The 20,732-nt window shown below is 40.8% G+C and overlaps 2 protein-coding genes across 4 annotated transcripts in view; one reads left to right on the plus strand and one right to left on the minus strand.

Moving 5' to 3' along the window:
• Positions 1 to 20,732, plus strand: part of gabrb3 (gamma-aminobutyric acid type A receptor subunit beta3) — a 568,810-nt gene that overhangs the window by 62,860 nt on the left and 485,218 nt on the right. The gene's annotated exons all lie outside the window — the stretch shown is intronic.
• gabra5 (gamma-aminobutyric acid type A receptor subunit alpha5) overlaps positions 12,039 to 20,732 on the minus strand; it is an 86,276-nt gene continuing 77,582 nt past the window's right edge. Inside the window, exons 8-9 of the mRNA XM_068033279.1 lie at positions 19,757 to 19,968; positions 12,039 to 12,332 (exon numbers count right to left, since the gene is read on the minus strand). Coding sequence (XP_067889380.1) covers positions 12,039 to 12,332; positions 19,757 to 19,968 — 506 coding nt within the window. The remainder of the gene's footprint in view (positions 12,333 to 19,756; positions 19,969 to 20,732) is intronic.

Raw genomic sequence — 20,732 nt, forward strand, 5'->3', positions numbered from 1 at the left:
CATAATGCCCGCACTAATGCCCTCTTCAAATGGTACTCAGCATGGGTCACACTGGACATAAGCGTGACTGGCGCCAATGTCACTTTGAGAAGGAAACTGTGCCCATAGCACCGAAACTGCAAGCGTTACAGAGCCTGGTTTTGTGGTCAAAACCTTTAATAAACCAGCCATGTTATAATATAATTGATCTCTTTAATTTAACTTTGGGGTTTCTATGTATCTTCCACCAAAGTAGCAGTCAATAAGCAGGAAAACCCTGTGAAAATTTACCCCCCAATCTAGTTATCCATCTATCTTTTTCTTCTGATACACCCTGTTGATAACCTTATGGAAATATATCAGATTTGTGCTCAGTCCATTTCTATTGTTGAAAATTACCACTGCTGTTCATTAACTTTTCGACCCCTTGGGTCATCTCACTTTTCACCTCAGTGAACTTTGCCCTTTTTATTCCCCAGTTCAGCACCCCTATTCATTATTTCAATGAAATTGAATGTTGTGATAGTAAAGTCAAAGGAGTCTGTGGACGAATTACCAAATGTTCCAGGATTTTGACTCACTGTTCCTTTACTGTCGCTGGGTCAAAATCCTGGAACTCCCTTCCTAACAGCACTGTGAGTGTACCTACCCCACATGGACTGCAGCGGTTCAAGAAGGCAGCTCACCACCACCTTCTCAAGGGCAATAAGGGATGGACAATAAATGCTGGTCTAGCCAGCGATGCTGACAACCCAGGAACGAATAAAAACAAACCTCCTTCATTTGTAATTTGCTGTACAGTCTTTCTGATTTTGATCTCTGAAGCCAATGTTTCTGTAGCGCAAACCAGGAATCTGTTGAATTTGGTGCTTGAAAAGTTGAAATAAAACATGAATAAGTGCCAAAGCTGAAATACATCCACCAAATAATCTGTCTGATTGACAGACAGGATGTACTGAAGACTTATTTTGCATGTTTTATTCATTTAATACTGTAGGTTTTCTTTTCAAAGCATGAATGTTCAAGGATCAACTAATTCTTTATAATTTTCTAGTTTTATTGATTTTCAGACAAATATGACTTTTGTCAGATAACATAGTTATACAACCTTATTCTGGGGAGCGCAACTTAGGATCCAAAGGTGATCAGGACCTTGTCCTGGGCAGGAGGTTCTTCTTCTTGCGATTATTTTGCCAATCACTGTAAGTCTACATGTTTCGTACCCTTTTCACTGCTTGAGTCTGTTGCTGGGCAGAATATGGTACATCGGCTTATTTTTCTCTGTCTCCAAATGTCCGCAGTCCCTTATCTTTTCTTTTGTCACATTTCGCAACTGTAAGCGAGTTAGAGCCAGTTCGTCCTTGATAAATTCAGTAAGTCAGCCTCACTGCAGCTTCAGAGAGAAACAAGTTCAGCATAATCTCTGATTATGGTCATACTGGCCATTATGACTCAGAGGCCCTTGCTTGATAATGTTTCATTGCAACCAACCTGTTCCTTGGTAGACTAATAATCTCAAATTAGTCTGTCTATAATTTGTTCCAATTGCACTGGCTGCATATGAATTCATAGAATCACAGAATTGTTACAGTGCAGATGGAGGCCATTTGGCCCATCGTGTCTGCACTGGCTCTCCGAATGAGCATTTCACCTAGTGCCACTCCTTTGCATTTTTCCCATAGCCTTGCACATTCTTCCTTTTCATACAACAGCCTAATTCCCTTTTGAATGCTTCAGTTGAACCTACGTCCAACATACTCTTAAGCAATGCATTCCAGACCTTAACCACTCACTGCATGAAAAACTTTTTCCTCATGTTGCTTTTGCTTCTTTTACCAATTACTTTAAATCTGTGCCCGTTCATTCCTGATCCTTTCACGAATGGGAACAGTTTCTCCCTATCTACTCTGTCCAGACCCCTCATGATTTTGAATACCTCTATCAAATCACCTCTCAGCTTTCTCTTCTCCAAGGAAAACAGTCCTAACTTCTCCAATCAATTTTCATAACTGAAGTTCCTCATCCCTGGAATCATTCTTGTGAATCTATTCTGCACCCTCTCTAATGCCTTCACATTCTTTCTAAAGTGTGGCACCCAGAATTGGACACTATATTCCAGCTGAGGCCGAACTAGTGTCTTATACAAGTTCAATATCATGTCCTTGCTCTTGTACTTTATGCCCCTATTAATAAAGCTCAGGACACTGTATGCTTTATTAACCACTTTCTCAACCTGTCCTGTCACCCTCAATGACTTATGCACAAAAACACCCAGGTCCCACTGCTACTGCACCCCTTTAGAATTGTACCCTTTATTTTATATTGTCTCTCCATGTTCTTCCTACCAAAATGTATCACTTCATATTTCTCCGCATTCAACTTCATCTGTCACCTTTCTGCCCATTCCACCAACTTGTCTATATCCTTTTGAAGTTAGATACTATCCTCCTCACAGTTCACAATGCTTCCAAGTTTTGTAACTTTGCAACTCTGCAAACTTTGAAATTGTGCCCTGTACAGCAAGGTCTAGGTCATTAATATATATCCGGAAAACAAGGGCCCCAACACTGACCCCTGGGGAACTCCACTGCAAACCTTCCTCCAGCCCAAAAATCATCCATTAACCACTACTTTTTGTTTCCTGTCACTCAGCCAATTCTGTATCCATGTTGCTACTGTCGCGTTTATTCCATGAACTACAACTTTGCTCACAAGCCTGTTGTGTGGCACTGTATCAAATGCCTTTTGGAAGGCTCTTGCTTTGTTGCTTGTGCTTTAACCAATTGTGCTTTTTTTTTTAACCAAATATCCATCCTTGTAATCCAGGGTTTCAAGTCTGTTCATCCATCCATCTCACAGTTCCCAGGCAAGTAACAACTTGACAGTAACAGCTCCATAGATCTTGTAATCCTCCTTAAGAGCAAGCACCAAAGTCCATATTAAAAAGTCTTCAGTCCTTTAATACTAAAAAATGTTTCAATGGTTGATGTATATAAATCAGTAATTCAAGATCACAAAATGTGATTGTCTTGACCTCTGCAGTACACATGATATGGCACACTGTAACTCTACTGGCTACATGACATAGACTTCTCCACAGGTATGGAATTAATTGCCTCAATTTATTTGCATAGGAAGTAGACTATATGAGCACTTCTCATAAGCATTCTTATGAGCTAGGGAACTGTACCATTCCCAACCTGCAGAATATAATACCAAAAGTAACTGCAATCTAGTTAGTGGCCCCATTGGTGATATTTGTATGAGTTTTATCATCTGAGGTCACCTCAAGGGTCGGTACATAATAATTATCACAACTGTCACCTATCTACAGTGCACAACAATATTGGACTGTATGGAAGTGTTTTGTATTTGATTTATTTAATGTAAAAATTGATAGGGAACAATAGCACTGAGCCTTAAGGCAAACAACGTGATGATGAGTTTTTCTACTTGATGGTCTGAAACATTTGTACCAAATTAATCCAAACAAGGTAAGAATTTATTCCTCAATTGCCAAAGGGGCAAGACTTGAAACATTGTACAGCAAATAAAATCTTGTATGCTGTGTTGGTATGGCTTTCTACCTATTCATTTAACAGCTGCTGAATGCAAAAGCCACATCCTTCATGCTATTGTTCCCAATTGCTTTCAATAAACCTTGGCAGAATTACAGAAATAAAATATGTTCCTCTCATTGTTGTATTTTTGTTGTTCTTAATTGAACAACACAGGCAATGATTTTCTCTATGCAGTAAAGTGTGGCAAAATTGAAACCCTGTATTTTTTAATTCATGATGACTGAATATTTGTTAATTCAAATAACCTGGAGTTGCCTTGAATGGCTTCATCATACTTTACTTTTTTCTCACTGTTGCTACAATTTTTGAGCATTTTCTTCCCCTTGCAGTGATTAGATCCCATATTCAAGAAGATAGCTTTATTTCATGTTTAGTGCAGTTCTGCTGCCACTGATTCCTAATGTCTGGGTCTTGCACCAAAATAATTGTTGCCAAAACATCTTTTCTTTCCATTTAGGACTCCCCCAAATATCTATCCTCAGTTCCCTTCTTCTTCCTCAACTGCATACTACTGCTTTGTGGCACCATCTGCAGACATGGGGTCAGCTTCCATACATCAAACTGCTTGTCTGACATCTATCGACTGTGATGTGCTACAATTTCCTCCAGCTAATCACTGGGAAGACTAACGTGATCATTTTTGGCTCCAGCCTTAAATGCAAATGCTCACTACCAACTCAAACTCCTCCAAACATCTCGGGCTAAACCAGACTTTTTGTGACCTGGTATCTTATTTGATCCCAAGCTGACTACCCACTTCCATCTCCATAAACCCTTCCACTTCTCCCTTCTCCTTTGAGACCCTCTTTAGACTCTATCTCTTTAAGTAAGCTTTTTGTTATGCCTCCTAATAACTCCTTTTTTGGTTTAATGTTGATTTCCTTTCTTAAACCTCTGTGAAACACCTTGAGATATTTTTTGACATTATACAATTGCAACGACTTGTCAGCTATAATGAAGTTTATGACCATAGCATGCATACCACGAACATTATATCCCTAAACTCCTAAAGTTGTGCAGTTTCAACAAAGGAGCATGGACGCATGGACAATTGATTTTCACGACTATACTTCCATCTCCACCCTGCTGCTGGACAAACTTTGCAAATTATATTGGAAAATGCTTTTATTGTGACACAACTTTTCCATGTTATGAGCCCAAATCAAACTGGCACCTAAAACTAACTGTACGTTTCTCTGCTTTACATTCATGCAAAGTGGAATGTATGCTGTGCACTGGGGTGTCTCCTCCAACCACACCTTAGGAAACTTATATTGGTCTTGAAGGAAATGCAACATTGTTTTACCAGGAATGATAACTGGACTCCAAGTGTTAAATTACAAGGAGAAATTACACAAACTGGGGTTGTATTTCCTGGAATTCAGAAGGTTAAGGGGTGATTTGATCCAAGTTTTTGAGATATTAAGGGGAACAGATGAACAGATGGGGTAGATAGAGAGAAACTATTTCTGCTGGTTGAGGAGTCTAGGAATAGAGGGCACATACTAAAAATTAGAGCCAGACCATTTAGAAGTGAAATTAGGAAATGCTCCAACACACAAAGGAGAGCAGAAGTTTGGAACACTCTTCCTCAAATGGCAATTAATGCTAGATAAATTGTTTAAATCTGTTTAAATTGTCTAAATCTGAGATTGATAGATTTTTGTTAACCAGAGGTTTTAAGGGATATGGGACAAAGGCAGATATAGGGAGTTAGGTTGAATATCAGTCACCATCTCACTGAATGGCAGAACATGTTCAAGGTGCTAAATGGCCCCCTGTTCCTATGTTCCTATATATGTTTTGCATGTTTTTACAGAAGGCTTCCCACAATTATGGGGAGTTGACCAGGACCTACAGCAGCTCTCCCACCTTGGACTCTGACTCAGTAGACACCAGGAGGCATTGTTGCAAATAAATGGAGTGGAAATGATTGAGGGTGTGTGGTTCAGGGAGAGCTTGGCAGCTTGGTGCTAGCTCAGTAAGTTCTTTTTAACCTTGTTGTTCTTTCCAAACGTGCTTGCCATCACCGATTTCCCACCTCCTACCAGGGCCCAAGCACTTTCTGCATGTCAGCAATGTGGTGATTCAATGTTCTGGCAGTGGCACCACTGCGCTTTCCTACAGGCACCATGCTAACACATGTTACTTTTCTCTTTATGCAGGTGTCTCCCAAGATGAAGCAGCTGGTAGCAGAGATGAAACAATCACCACACACTCCTGATTGTAAAGGCAGTTGTTCAGATACTCATATAGTTTGGATCAGGGATGAGGGGAATTTGTGGTGAAGCACACTGTACAAGTGACGAGTAGCAAGTTGAGGTGGCAATAGGGGGGCAGGAGACAAAATGAAAGGACGTCCAAACCTAGATGTTCCTCATGGCATAGGATTCTTACCCTATAGGGGCTGTCAATATAAAGGAGCTTATAAAGGAGCTGAAACATCTCATGAGAAGGTTACTAACACCTTGTATGATATGTTGGAGAATCTGCAGAACTGCAGCTACAACATCAGTTCTGAAATGCTTAAGGGATTCAATGGATTGTGGAGCATGTGGTAACACCACCAGTAGAGAAGACACTTTACTCAAGGTGTGGCGTACATTAGGGAATCAAGAATGAGGGAAATTTGAAGGAAGGCTTCACTCTTCTCAGTGATGGACAAGGTGTTGTTCCAGTTCAGATACTTGGACATCATAAAGGCATGTTGGGCAACTGGATCATGGCAGGAGCAGGAACAAATTAGGTAACTACTTTGCAGAGTGACACCACATCGGACTCTCAAGGGCCTCAGAAATGGCAGGGAGAGGGAGCTACCCACCAATGTAGGATCAGAAATGCTGACTGTAGTTCATGAACAAGCATAAAGAGGTGCAAAGCCACAATCAACCCACGAGGCCTCACTGATAAGTTGCAAGCACTACCTTGCTTGCCTCTCGCACTGATGTAGCACAAAAGGAGTGCAACATTAAGTAATAAAATACATTTGCGGTATCCTGTTACCAAGGAGAATCACCAGGGAAACAGTAATAGCACATTCACAGAACACAGATAGAGAAACAAATTTAATGTACTTTATTTTCATGTAGTCCCAAAATTTCTTCTGCGAAGCAGCTTATTAAGGGAGTAAACTGACAGACATGCACTGCTATTAAGGTAGATTTATTTGAAATGGAGAGTTATTGTTCAGAGAATCACAATACAGTGATCTATGATGCAGGGGCTGACTTAGAGATTTAGGTGAATGACCTGCTAATCAATAATTAATGCTCAATTTTTTTCTGGTTGCAAGTCACCTACAGTCATTTCTTCCTCCTTCTCCTCTCCCTCTTACTGGTTCTCTTACTCCAGAAGGCATAATCGTGCAGGATGTGGCACACAGCTATAATTTTAGTAACAAGGGCAAGGCTCTAGATTATCTTGCTCTGGTGGCTGAACTGTTCCCCTCATTCAGGTGGATTTGTAACTTAAGTTTCTCCTAATCTCAGCTTCCTTTTGGTTGTGGGTTCTGCTTTGCTTGTCAACACGATCTTTGTCTACACGATCAAACTTGCACAGCGTAACATAGGCAGCATCCATGCTTTCTTGTGAAATTTCTCAGGTCTGCTATTTTAACAAAGCCATTAATCCATTTAGTTTAAACAACCGATCACTATTAAAATGACAATTACCTATCATAACATGTTGATATTCTCACTAATAATATTGTACACTTTTTAATTTCAGCCAATTCATACCCATTAATAAGAGTTTGTTTTTATTGGCTTTTTGTTAGTAGATCTGCTGATCTTGGACTCATCGCAAAAATATAAAACTAAGAAATATAACAAGCTTATATAGTGTCTCATCAGTGGTTAAAGTGGATCTTAAGGAAATGTAATCACCGACCTGACTCCTACTTCCATAACCTGGACTGTAGCAATACTTACTCAGTCTCATCCATGAGCTTTTACAGTATGCAGTTGAAAGAAATTCTTCATCAGTGTTTAGTAAATGAATCCACATTATTATATTGAGTGTGGTAGGATTATTTACATTGCCGGTTTTCAACAAGGCAATATGAAAATTAAAATAGATCCTTTTTACAATGAATGAAATATTGCATAGATTCAAGCCAAAATAAAAAATAAAATTTACAATGGTGGCCAGAACAGAATCCATGTACCAAACAGAATGAATCAGATGAAACAAAAAATCTGAGTAATGTTTATATTGGGCTGCCTCCAAATTAGTTCAAGTATGAAACCTGCTACACACCTAGATGACCTTTTCATGATCATCCTGGAAAGTAAGGCTACTCCAAGTTCTTTTCTCCAGTACTAATCATCCCTTTAAACCCTTCTCTTCTGCCCACTCCAATCCTATATCCAATAACAAGTCCAAGGAAATCATGGGCTTTTCTGTCACCAGAATTAAGACCATCCCTCCTTCCACTTACCTACCAAGCCAGACTTCCCCCAGGCTTCTAAACAGCCCCAATTTAAGCCCTGCTTCGATATCTTTATCTCCCCTTATGCCATTTCTGAGCTTATCTTGTCAATGAGACCCACCTCCTGCTCCCTTGATTGTGTTCCCACTAACTACTGACAACTCAACATCCCTTCCTGGCCCCATGTAGTTATTAGTATTGTTATTATCAATAGTTTCCTCTACTCAGGAACTGTCACCTTCCCAAAATTCCCACCCTCAACTGCTCTGTCCTTGAAACTACTGCCTCCATCTGTAACATCCTTTCCTCTCCAAAGTCCTTGAACATGTTCTCACCCCCCAAATCTGTTCCCATTTCACGTGCATATCCATGTTTAAATCTCTCCAACCATGTTTCTACACCGACCACAGCATTCAAACAGCCTTACTCAAAGTCACAAATGACATCCTCTGTGACTATAATCATGGTGAACTATTCCTTTCCGTTCTTCTCGGCCTCTCAGCAGCACTTTGACATGGTCAAACACTTCAAAAGCTTTCCTCCATTGTTCAGTTCAGTGGACAAAACTCACTTGGTTCCGCTCTTACCATCCAGTTGTAGCCGGAGTATCTCTAGAAATGGTTTCCATCCCGCCCCCAACTCCATTATCTCTAGAGTCCCCCAAGGATTTATCCTTCTCCCCTTTTTCTTCCTCATCTACAACCCTGCCCCTTGCTGGCATCACCTGAAGCCAGGTTCCAATTGTACAGGGATGATGACACCAGCACTACTGTCTCTGTGGTTTCACCCTCCATATCCAACACCCAATCTTGAATCAGCCACAATTTCCTCCAGTTAAACAATGGTAAGATTGAAGCCATTGTCTTCAGCCCCCACTATAAATTCTATGGCCTTGCCATCAATTCCATATTCTTCCCCTGCCACGGTCTTGTATTGAACCAGATTTTTCTCAACCTCAGTATTCTATTTTACTTCAAGCTGAGCTTATGACCCCATATCCTCTTCACCACAAAGACCACCTACTTGCACCTCTGTAACATCTTACACCTCAGCACGTGCCTCAGTCCACCTGCTGCCTCATTCACGTATTTGCCACCTACAAATTTAGACTATTCTAATACTCTCCTAGCTGGCTTCCCATCCTTTAGCCTTCATAAATTTCAGCTCATCCAAAACTCTGCTTCCTGTATCTTATCCTGCACCAAAGCCAGCTTACTCATTACCACTGTCCTTGCTGACTTGCACTGGTGTCCAGGTCCCCCAACATTAAAATTTAAGATTTTCATTGTTGTGTTTAATTCTTTTCATGGCCTCACCCCTCCCTGTCTCTGTAACATTCTCCAACTGTACAACTCTTTGAGATCTCTGTGTTCCTCCTATGCAACCTCCTCCTTTTCACGCCATTGGCATCCATGACTTCAGCCATCTAGGTCCTAAACTCTGGAACTCCCTCTTAAATCTTCTCACCTCTCAGCTTTTCTCTCCTTCTTTGAGACCCTCCTTAGAACTCACTTGTTGGGCCAAACTTTTAATCAGCCCTCCCATTAGCAGCTTCTTTGACTTGACATTGACTCTTTTTGTCTGATTATGATTCAGCAAAGCACCTTGAGATTTTATCTCTACATTAAAGGTGTTATATAAAAGCAGGGTGTTGAATTATTTTGATGCCAAGACCAATTTGGAGGACAGATTTCAATAAAGTTACTCTGTTGGAGTTTGGATTTATGATATGGTTTGACAAGGCATTAGGCATTAATTAATTTTATAAAAGCAAAATACTGCAGATGCTGGAAATCTGAAACAAAAAGTGCTAGAAATACTCAACCGTTCTGGCAGCATCTGGGGAGAGAGAAACAAAGTTAACATTTCAGGTCTGTGACCTTTCATCAGAAGAATCAATTTTAAATGATTCCTGTTGCTCACTCTATTGTGGTATATGTTCTTCAACAAAATGAATGTGCTAATATTAATATATTTATTTTTCTTCATATTAGAAGTCCATCCTCACTCAATGCCCATAAACTTGCAGTATCGAGCATGAGTCACCGGAGAGTGAACACTGATTGAAATCCTGGCAGATTATTCTGCCGAGTGTTGGTGGGCACAGAGGCTCATTGTGTACTTGGTACTGACAGCCAACAAGCTAGAACGATTTTGGTATCATAGCCACAGGACAGACCCTATATCCTTATAGTGACCAAGTCCATATCTAGGAAGAGTCAACGTCCATTATTTCCCATGTCTAGCCAGGCAAACTAATGAAACTGTGGTTAAGATCAATTAACATTAATATCCAGGGATCGGCCCTGGAGCTTTCCTAATTAGCACAGCTTGTTAGCATGTTTACCATCGAGCCACTGGAGGAGCTTTGTGATATATTAGGGACGATTCCACGATCAGGAGTCCTTAGGGAGGAGCTGCTTGGAAAATTGTGTGCCTGCGGTGTCTGACTTTCATCTGCAAGTTCCTGGCTAATACTCTGTGTGAGCATTGCCCCTGAGGGGAATCTGATCTATTGTATAATTGACTTCACTCATAGTATAAGCACACCAAATGTGACCAACTGGGGGCCAAATCAATTGTGAGCTGTTCACTAAGCATGCAGAAATATCACTGAGTTTTGCTACAAAAATGGATAAATCAGCAGTGCTGTGCTCCAAGCAAAGAAGCCATGCTTGCAAGAACTGAGAGTCGGGGCCAGAGTTCCAACATTGTAGTACTGACTGTCTGACCATGCTTTCTGCCAGTATAGCTCCCAGTGGGGAGTGTTGCCGAAGTTGCCTTACTGTTTACTGTGACATTCAGTACTTAATTTTAGTACAGATGCTGCTTTCTAAGCAGCTGGAATCTCAAACCACTGATGTTTACACTTCGAAGAGATTGCTAATCATTAAGCCTTCCCGAAATGCTCCTCCACTGACACTTCTACCACTTGTCCGGCTTCATTCTCTAAGATTAGGTCCAGTAATGCCCCTTCTCTTGTAGGACTTTCTACCTGCTGGCTTAAAAAGCTCTCCTGGATGCACTTTAAGAATTCTACCCCCTTTAAGCCTTTTGCACTAAGACTATCCCAGTTGATATTGGGGAAGTTGAAATCCCCTACTATTATTACCCTTTTATTTTTACACCGCTCTGAGCTTTGCCTACATATCTGCTCCTCTTTCTCTCCCTGACTGTTTGTAGTACACACCCAGCCAAGTGATTGTCCCCTTTTTGTTTTTAAGTTCTATCCATATGGCCTCATTTGAGGAACCTTCTAAAATATCATCCCTCCTTCCTGCAGTAATTGACTCCTTGATCAATAGTGCAATGCTACCTCCTCTGTTACAGCCCCTACCCTCCCATCACGCCTGAGGATTCTATACCCTGGAATATTAAGCTGCCAGTCCTGCCCTTCCCTCAACCATGTCTCTGTGATAGCAATAATATCATATTCCCATGTGTTAATCAACGCCCTCAATTTATCTGCCTTACTTGTAAGACTCCTTGTGCTAAAAAAGATGCAATCCAGCTTTGCAGAAGCCAATGCATAGTAGTTAGGAACAGGAATCTGTCTTATTTCCCCACTTCCTAACTCAGAAATCATTGGACCAATTGTAGCACTAGTACTGTCTAGCCGAGATTAGCTCAGAACATTTGTAAAAAGCAATGAACAAAAATCAACAGTTTCATTAGCGATGCATCCCCCCATTATCTTAAAAGGGCATGGTAAAGTACAAAATAAGCCACAAAATCACACAGTGTCAGTTATTTACAGTAATTTATTTTCAACCTGCATACACAAAAGTCAGACTTCAATATTATTGTTCTTTAATTGCAGCATTCTCAAAGAAATTGTTGTGCCCTCTTTTGTTCGCAGTTAAATATAGAAACTGTCAAAGCAAATCTGACATCATCTGCTTATGACATGCAAAAGATATGAAAAAGGTCTGAAATATTTTGAATAAACATACAGTATAAAAGTATCAGGCGCTTAAAATCCTCCCTGCTTACATCAGTGTCTAAGAATACGGACATACAGAGTACTGTACAGATAATCCCCTGGACGGTTAATTTGGAGTAATGGCTTCTTTAATAACTGGCTCTCTGTTCAAATACGTTGCCCAGTAAACTAAATTGAAGATTCCAAAAAGAACAGGAAACACAACCCTGGCCATTTTGTCAATTTTGCTGATGCTGTTGTAAGACTTTTTACTTTCAGTGGCCTTTTCCTCTGCCCTCATTTGCACAGTCATACTCTTTGAAATACTTGGTATGACAGGGTCCTTTGTAATATTCGGGGTGTAGGTCATTCCTCCAATTGCATACGCATTATTCATATTCTTTGCCAAGGTTTCCTTTTTCTGGAAAACAGCATAATGTCTTAGTAATTACAAGCATTGCTGTCAAATGATTATAAAAGTCTTGTGTCTAGACCTCACACTTGATTTGTAAATGTAGGTATAACATGTACACCTGATTAACCCAAATTGAGTAAAACAGCAGCAAATCACAACTCAAACAATAGGTACTACACCAATCAGCAAGTAGGAATGCAAAATGCCAATCACAAAGTTGAAGAACTATGCATCAAATTGGGTCAGTCAACAGTTGCAATGTATAAAAAAGGGAATCAATTAAATTACTTGTGATACTTTTGTAAAACAGTTCAGTTGCCTTCTTGGTCACTCGCTAAGGTGAGACACTTCTTCCATCTAAAACAGGCACGACGTTGGCTGTGGATCAGCCAATTGGTGCTAGTATGAGGTCTAAGCCATTTTGCAGCCCAAAGCCCAATTAACATGAGCTGTGGATGACTGCAACTTGCTCACTTTACTCAGATGGATAATCGGCCATCTCCCAGGCTCGGAGGAGGCAATCTCCGGGGAGGAGAGGTTGGGGGCCTCAAATGGACCAGCGTGCGGGCTGGAGGTTTGGTGTCCTTAGCCCACCAAAATTATAAACCTGGGAGTGGTCACCAGCAGTGGCCATTTGTGCCTGAAGATTGCAACTGGAATCCTACAACTGACATAGGCCTGATGCACACTTATTAAGCAGCCTAATGCCTGTTTCAGATGGGCGGGCTACTCACCCATTTACAGATCTGAAAATTTTATCATTAAGGCTTTGGGCATCGATGGTGCTAAAATACTTCCCCCCGATATTGCATTGCTGATCGTCTGTTTTTCAGGAAAAGAAATGGGCAGCCGGCAGTTGCAATTGCCCAACTCAGTGATAGAAATAAGATTTGTAACATGGTAAAGACATTAAAAAGAGTACAAAATTTACAACAAAATCATTAAACTTACCTATACAGCAGCATTTTGTGTGTGAGTAAAATATCTCTGACAATACTTTCCTTTGGGAGGCTGAGTTCTCTGCGAAGTCTAGCCTTGATTCCATGGGAGCTTTATTGTTATCACCAACAGTTACGTGAACAGAGTCAGACAGGCACACGCCTGCAACTTCCAGTGCTTACAGCTCCCAATGGCCTTGAAATTCCATCGGAATTCTAGGAATCTTTCACTGAGATCAGCAGAACCCCCAACGAAATAGGGGAGGGGAGGTTTTGGTTAGACCGGATTGGTCTGAGTTTTTGGATACAATATTTCATTCACTATTATTCTAAAATTAATGCAAAGCTTTCGTACGATAACTGAATTAAATAGCAAATTAAGGGGTAGTTAAAATTTTTAAGTATCTTTTTGTAGAAGAGCTGGGCTGTGGGACTAATTGGATCATACTTTCAATGAGCTGGCACAAAGATAGAAACATAGAAACATAGAAAATAGGAGCAGGTGTAGGCCATTTGGCCCTTCGAGCCTGCTCCGCTATTCATTATGATCATGGCTGATCATCCAACTCAGTAACCTGTTCCCACTTTCACCCCATACCCTTTGATCCCTTTAGACCCAAGAGCTATATCTAAGTCCTTCTTAAAAACGTTCAATGTTTTGGCCTCAACTGCTTTCTGTGGTAGCGAATTCCACAGGCTCACCACTCTCTGGGTGAAGAAATTTCTCCTCATCTCAGTCCTGAATGGTTTACCCCATATCCTTAGACTATGACTCCTGGTTCTGGACTCCCCCACCATCGGGAACATCCTTCCTGCATCTACCCTGTCAAGTCCTGTTAGAATTTTATAGGTTTCTATGAGATCCTCCCTCACTCTTCTGAACTCCAGCGAATATAATCCTAACCGACTCAATCTCTCCTCATACGTCAGTCCTGCCATCCCAGGAATCAGTCTGGTAAACCTTCGCTGCACTCCCTCTATAGCAAGAACATCCTTCCTCAGATAAGGAGACCAAAACTGCACATAATATTCCAGGGCTGGCCTCACCAAGGCCCTGTATAATTGCAGCAAGACATCCCTGCTCTTGTCCTCGAATCCTCTCGCTATGAAGGCCAACATACCAATTGCCTTTTTTACCGCGTATTGCACCTGCATGCTTACCTTCAGCGACTGGTGTACGAGAACACCCAGGTCTTGCTGCATATTCCCCTCTCTCAGTTTTTTGCCGTTCAGATAATAATCTGCCTTCCTGTTTTTGCTACCAAAATGGATAACCTCACATTTATCCACATTATACTGCATCTGCCATGCATTAGCCCACTCACCCAACTTGTCCAAATCACCCTGAAGCCTCTCTACATCCTCTTCACAACTCACCCTCCCACCCAGTTTTGTGTCATTTGCAAATTTGGAGATAGTACGTTTAGTTCCCTCATCTAAATCATTAATATATATTGTGAATAGCTGGGCTCCTAGCACCGATCCCTGCAGTACCCCACTAGTCACTGCCTGCCACTTGGAAAAAGACCCATTTATCCCTACTCTTTGTTTCCTGTCTGCCAACCAATTTTCTATCCATCGCAATACACTACCCCCAATCCCATGCGCTTTAATTTTATACGCTAATCTCTTATGTGGGGCTTTGTCGAAAGCCTTCTGATGGACTGAATGGTCACCTTTCTTTGCTGTATGATTCTATGATATATATTTTTCCTATTCATTTGAACAACTATTAACAATTTATGAATCCAATATTGTCTGCAAATTTGTTACCAATTAAGGTATTTTGCTCTACTATTTAATATGTGTGATTCATGAGTATAATAAGGAGGAAGAGTGAGAAAGAAACCTTTTGCTCCCTATGAGCAGTACATTAAAACAATAGTGCTATATTAATATGTTCTAAAAAAAACTGCAAGAGCTGGCAATGTTGCATATTATTCACAGTTAATCATATCTGTGTTCTTCATGCTAGATTAATTGGAGTGAAATTTCTTAAAGGCTTGTCGCCTTGCACGAAAGTTAGAAAAACAAGTAAATTTATAGTTGGCTTATGGCACAAATGATCAAATTTTATAGTCTGTCATTGACTTTATTTAGAGGAAGGACTCTCAATTCTTACATTATATGAATCACCTCTGTGGCACACTGGAGGGGAAATATAATGGCCGTGGAAACGATTTATGAATCTTAAGTTCATGCCAGGCTGTCAAATGGGACTGTCTTAAATTTGTAATTAATTTCAAACATGTTGTCAAAGAAATGGCAATTTACAAGAATTGCCAGATTGAGTCAGTTCAGATTGATGACCAAAGCACAGGCTAGAAATGACTGTTGGTGACGTTACTGTAAGAACACTTAACACACGTGCTCGCTCATTTATTTTCACTGGAGCGTAAACCCAGTTAGTCATTATAAACAGATTATTGGCTCCATTAAAACAGCAAAGAGTGGAATTTGATGTCTGTCAAGGGTTTGTATAATAACAGTGATGGCATCAAATTACTATCCCTAATCTCTAATAGGCCAGTCATACTGCCGCTTCTTTTCTCAGTGCAAAGTGTTTTTTTAATGGGCAGTGCCACAAATGGCTGAAATATAGCTCGAAAGCTGGACAAATCTGACTATGGAATGCAAAACAGATTAAACAAAATTTCTGATATTATAAAAGGAAATTGATAAAATTGAACCAAGCAAATTGTTCACTCTGTGTATTGTTCAATTACAGGGGATTTACTTTTAAAACAAAATGAAGAAATTGGGAATAAGAAAGAAAGTTTAGGTAGAACGTTTTCAACCAAAGGGTATTGGAGTTGTGAATTAAAATTACCAAGAAAGGCTACTGAAACAGACAGTATAAATGTATTTAAGAGGCAATTAGATATAGAGTCATAAAGTCATAGAGTTACACAGCACGGAAACAGGCCCTTCGGCCCATCACGTCTGCGCCAACCATCAAGCACCCATCCAATCTAATCCCATTTTCCCACACTTGGCCTGTAGCCTTGTATGCTATGGCATTTCAAGTGCTCATTTAAATACTTCTTAAATGTTGTGAGGGTTCCTGCCTTTACCACCCCTTCAGGCAGTGTTCCAGATTCCAACCACACTCTGGGTGAAAAAATGGTTCCTGTTTCTGAATGTTTCTGAAGAAGGAAGAAATTGAGAGATGTGGGTCAGAAGGTAGGTTTCTCTCTTTAAAAATAGTAGCAAATTAGTTTAGCCTAATGGCCTTTTCTTGTTCTCAAAAATTCTTCATGTTTTACATTCTTGTCTGGCTTGTTATTAAGAAGATTAAGTGAAAGTCCCGATATTTATACTGAGAAAGGGATGTATATATAAAAGAGATCTTTCTTCTTAGGCAGTCCCTCGGGAATGAGGATAACTTTCTTCCACTCCAGGATTGTGGGTCCTTAGGTGACTGAATAGTCCAATTCTGGATCCCCACACTCTGCCCAAGGTGGAGCAGGTGGTGTTTGGTGGGACGAGTGAATGCGATGCTCGCATTTCCGAACACTACTTCCACTGTTTGCACTTGGTCACTGCCTGGGCATGACGACATTGTTCGAACTGGTTGGCATCTTCGCAGATGCTTCTTTTCCATTTTGGGTGGTCTCGGGCAAGAGATTCCCATGAATCAGTGCAGATGTCACATTTTTTTCAGGGAGGCTTTAAGGACATCCTTGTAGCGTTTTCTCTGCCCTCCTGGTAGCCTCTTGCCGTGATGGAGCTTGGAGTAGAAAGCATGTGTCAGGCATGCGGAAGATGTGGCCCGCCCAACATAACATGACCAGTGTCTCAATACTAGGGATGTTGGCCTGAGAAAGGACACTGATATTGGAGCGCCTGTCCTGCCACTGAATTTTCAGGATCTAGCGGAGGCACCACTGGTGATATCTCTCCACGGCTTTGTCTGCTGTACAGTGTCCATGTGTCAGGTGGGCCGGTAACACTGCGACCCTGGAGACCATGAGCTTGGTGCCAGGTTTGAGGTCTTTGTCTCAAACACTCTTTTCCTCAGACGACCAAAGGCTGCGCTGGCGCACTGGAGGTGATGCTGAGTTTCATTGTTGATGTCTGCCTTTGCTGAGAGGAGGCTCCCAAGGTATGAATAATCCACATTGTCTAGTGGTTCGCTGTGAATCTTGATAGTTGTGGGGGGCAGTGTTGTGCTGTGGGAGCAGGCTGGTAGATGACCTATGTCTTCCGAATGTTTACTTAAGGCCCATTCTTTCATACGCTTCCGTGAACGCATCAATGAGGGTTTGAAGATCGGCCTCTGAGTGTACGCATACGCAAGCATTGTCAGTGTACCTCAGCTCAATGGCAGAGGTTGGGGTGACCTTGGTTCTGGACTGGAGGGGTTGTAGGTTAAATAGTTTCCTGAAGATTAAGTGAAAGTTTCCAGTATTTATACTGAGAAGGGAATGCACATATAAAAGAGCTACTGTAGCTGATATTGCAATAAATCTGCAGTACTTGAATTAAATCACAAGAGAGGAATGATATGCTTAATTGAAATTAGCAGCTGCCTTATCTTAAGATTGACTTAATTTGTATCGGTAACTCAAATTTATGATCACAATTTCCACAAATGCTGGAAATATCACTGGAACAAAGTACTATGAAATCATACATCATATTTCCAATTTCAGTTCAGTGTAGAGAGTTATTCATGACACAATTTAGCACTAACACACATTGGCCTAGAGTCATTTACGTTACAGAAGGAGGCCATTCAGCCCATCGAGTCCATGCCGGTTCTCCACGGAGCTATTCAGTCAGTCCCAAGCTCCTGCTCGACCCCCGTAGCCCTGCAAGTCTATTTCCTTCAAGTGGCCATCCAATTTCCTTTTGAAGTCATTGATTGTCTCCACTTCCACCACTTGTGTGGGCAATGAGTTCCAGGTCATTACTACTTGCTGCATAAAAAAGTGCATCCTCATATTCCCCCTGCATCTCTTGCCCAAAACCTTCAATCTGTGTCCCCTAGTCCTTGTAACATTAGTTAATGGGAAAAGTTTTTCCTTATCTAAACCTGTCATAATCTTGTACATTTCTATTAAATATCCCCTCCATTCCTTTGTTCTAAGGAGAACAACCCCAGATTTTCCAAGCTAACCTTGTAACTAAAATCCCCCATCCCTGGAACCATTCTGGTAAATCTCCTCTGCACCCTCTCAAAGATACTCATCCTTCCTGAAGTGTGGTGACCAGAACTGGATACAATACTCTAGTTGGTGCCTAACTAGAACTTTATAAAGGTTCAGCATAACTTCCCTGCTTTTGTACTCGATACCTCTACTTATGAAGCCCAAGTTTCCATATGCTTTACTACGCATTCTCTCAATATGTCCTGCTACCTTCAAAGATCAATGCACATGCACTCCCAGGTCCCTCTGTTCCTGCATACTCTTTAGAACTGTGTCATTAAGTATATATTGCCTCTCTTTACTCAACATCTGCAAACATATCATACAAATCTTGATGCTGAAGTCACTGGATAGTCATCAGTTGGCCTTCCTTCCATCCCTAGCCCAGCAGCATGGGAACCTAGAAACAGGAGTAGGTCACTTAGTCCTTCGAACTGGTTCTGCCGTTGAATGGTCTTTGCCCCATATTCCCTAATACCTTTGGTTAACAAAAATGTATCAATATCTGATTTAAAATTAACAATTCACCAAATATCAACTGCCATTTGCAGAAGAGACTTTCAAACTTCTACAACCCTTTGCATGTTCCCTGACTTTACTCGTGAAAGGCCTGCCTCTAATTTTTAGCATCGAAATCAAATGCTACATGCCAAAACACTACCTAAGCTGATTAGAGATTGAACTAAGTCCTGGTCCATATCACTTAGTATCACATTTGGTGCTGCACTTATCTTTATAAGGAGTTTGATATGAATGCCTTATCCCTGAGCCAACACTATCAAAACAGATTCATTGTTTGTTTATCTCATTTAGTTTGTGGGACCTTGCTTTGTGCCGTATTTGCCTCCATAACAACAGTGACTACACTTCAAAAGTATTCCTGTGAAGCACTTTGAAATGTCCTGAGATGATGAAAGGCACTGCATAAGTGCAACTGATTCCTTAAAATTGAACAATGTTGTGTCTGTCATTTCACATTCTGTTTTGTTTAGATTGGTTCAGAGTTTCTACTGTGAAAAAAACTATCAGATAGTGGGAAAAGGTTCAGCTCCTTCTCAGTTGCCATTATATTTCCATAGCTTAAGTGTTCACAGCCTGGCAGCCATTGATAAATAAAGAACAAAAAAATCGAGCCTGTCTCTCTCCCTTTCCGATTCTATCAACACCAGGAAAGCCTCAGCCATAACATCCTGCTTGTTCTGCCATCCTCTCACTCTCTGATGAACCTGGGCACTCTCCCCTGCCCTGAACACACTCTTTTGCTCCATTCTAGGCCTCCATTCCTTAGCATATGCGCGATGCTTTGGTAATGTGTAAGTCACATATTAAAAATTCTTACCTTAGATTGAAAAGCTTCCATCGCTTTTTTCCCATCCCATGCCCAGCTACGTTTGGTGAAGTAATTCACTGTTGCAAACTCTATCAGAGCGGAAAAGACAAACGCATAACACACAGCTATGAACCAGTCCATTGCAGTGGCATAAGCTACTTTCGGCAAAGAGTTTCTTGCACTAATGCTCAACGTTGTCATTGTCAGCACAGTGGTTACACCTGAAGAAATAAAACACAAGGGGCAACATCAACAACTTGCATTTATATAGTGCCTTTAACATAGTAAAATGCTTGAAGACAATTCACAGCGGTTTTATCAAACAAAATTTGATACCGAGCCACAAAGCAGTTTTCATTGCAGTTCAGTGCATAATGAACAGAGGTAAATGAAAATATTCCAAAATCGTTTAACGTCTTATTCAGAATAATTAACAAGGATGAAAAATACTTTTTAATAGTAGATTTTAAATTATTTTTCCAATTTTCTCCCCTCCTCTCCTGAAAGGTGTTGGTTTCTTCCTTGAGGACAGTTCCATTGACGTACTTTCTCTCCCATCCCTCACACAAGGAAGCAAGGTAGTGCTGATAGGCGATTAAATCTCAGGGTATATTGTAGCCCAAGTAATCACCTCCTCACTTAAAACCCACACAATTGAACTTCCAGTCAGAGCTTTCAAATAACAATCTAAGTCAGGACACTGAGGTCAACTGTTTTTCCTACAGATCCGCTAACTCAAAACAGTGAAGTTGGGATTGAAGCTGGGATGTTCCTGGTATGTATGACTCAGCTATTCACTGGATTAACTCACTGCACCATTAAGGAAGTTTGAAAATATTGTCATGCAGACCCCCACCTGCCAAGAATGAGGCATATTAATTTTGTCATTTGAACATTGATTTTAAACTGTTGCCGGAGCGAGGAAATGACTTGTTGAACAGATCAGTCGTGGCTGGAAAAACATTTGCATACTAACAGACAGTGT

Source organism: Heterodontus francisci, chromosome 6 (genome assembly GCF_036365525.1).
Source record: "Heterodontus francisci isolate sHetFra1 chromosome 6, sHetFra1.hap1, whole genome shotgun sequence".
Lineage (NCBI taxonomy): Eukaryota > Metazoa > Chordata > Chondrichthyes > Heterodontiformes > Heterodontidae > Heterodontus > Heterodontus francisci.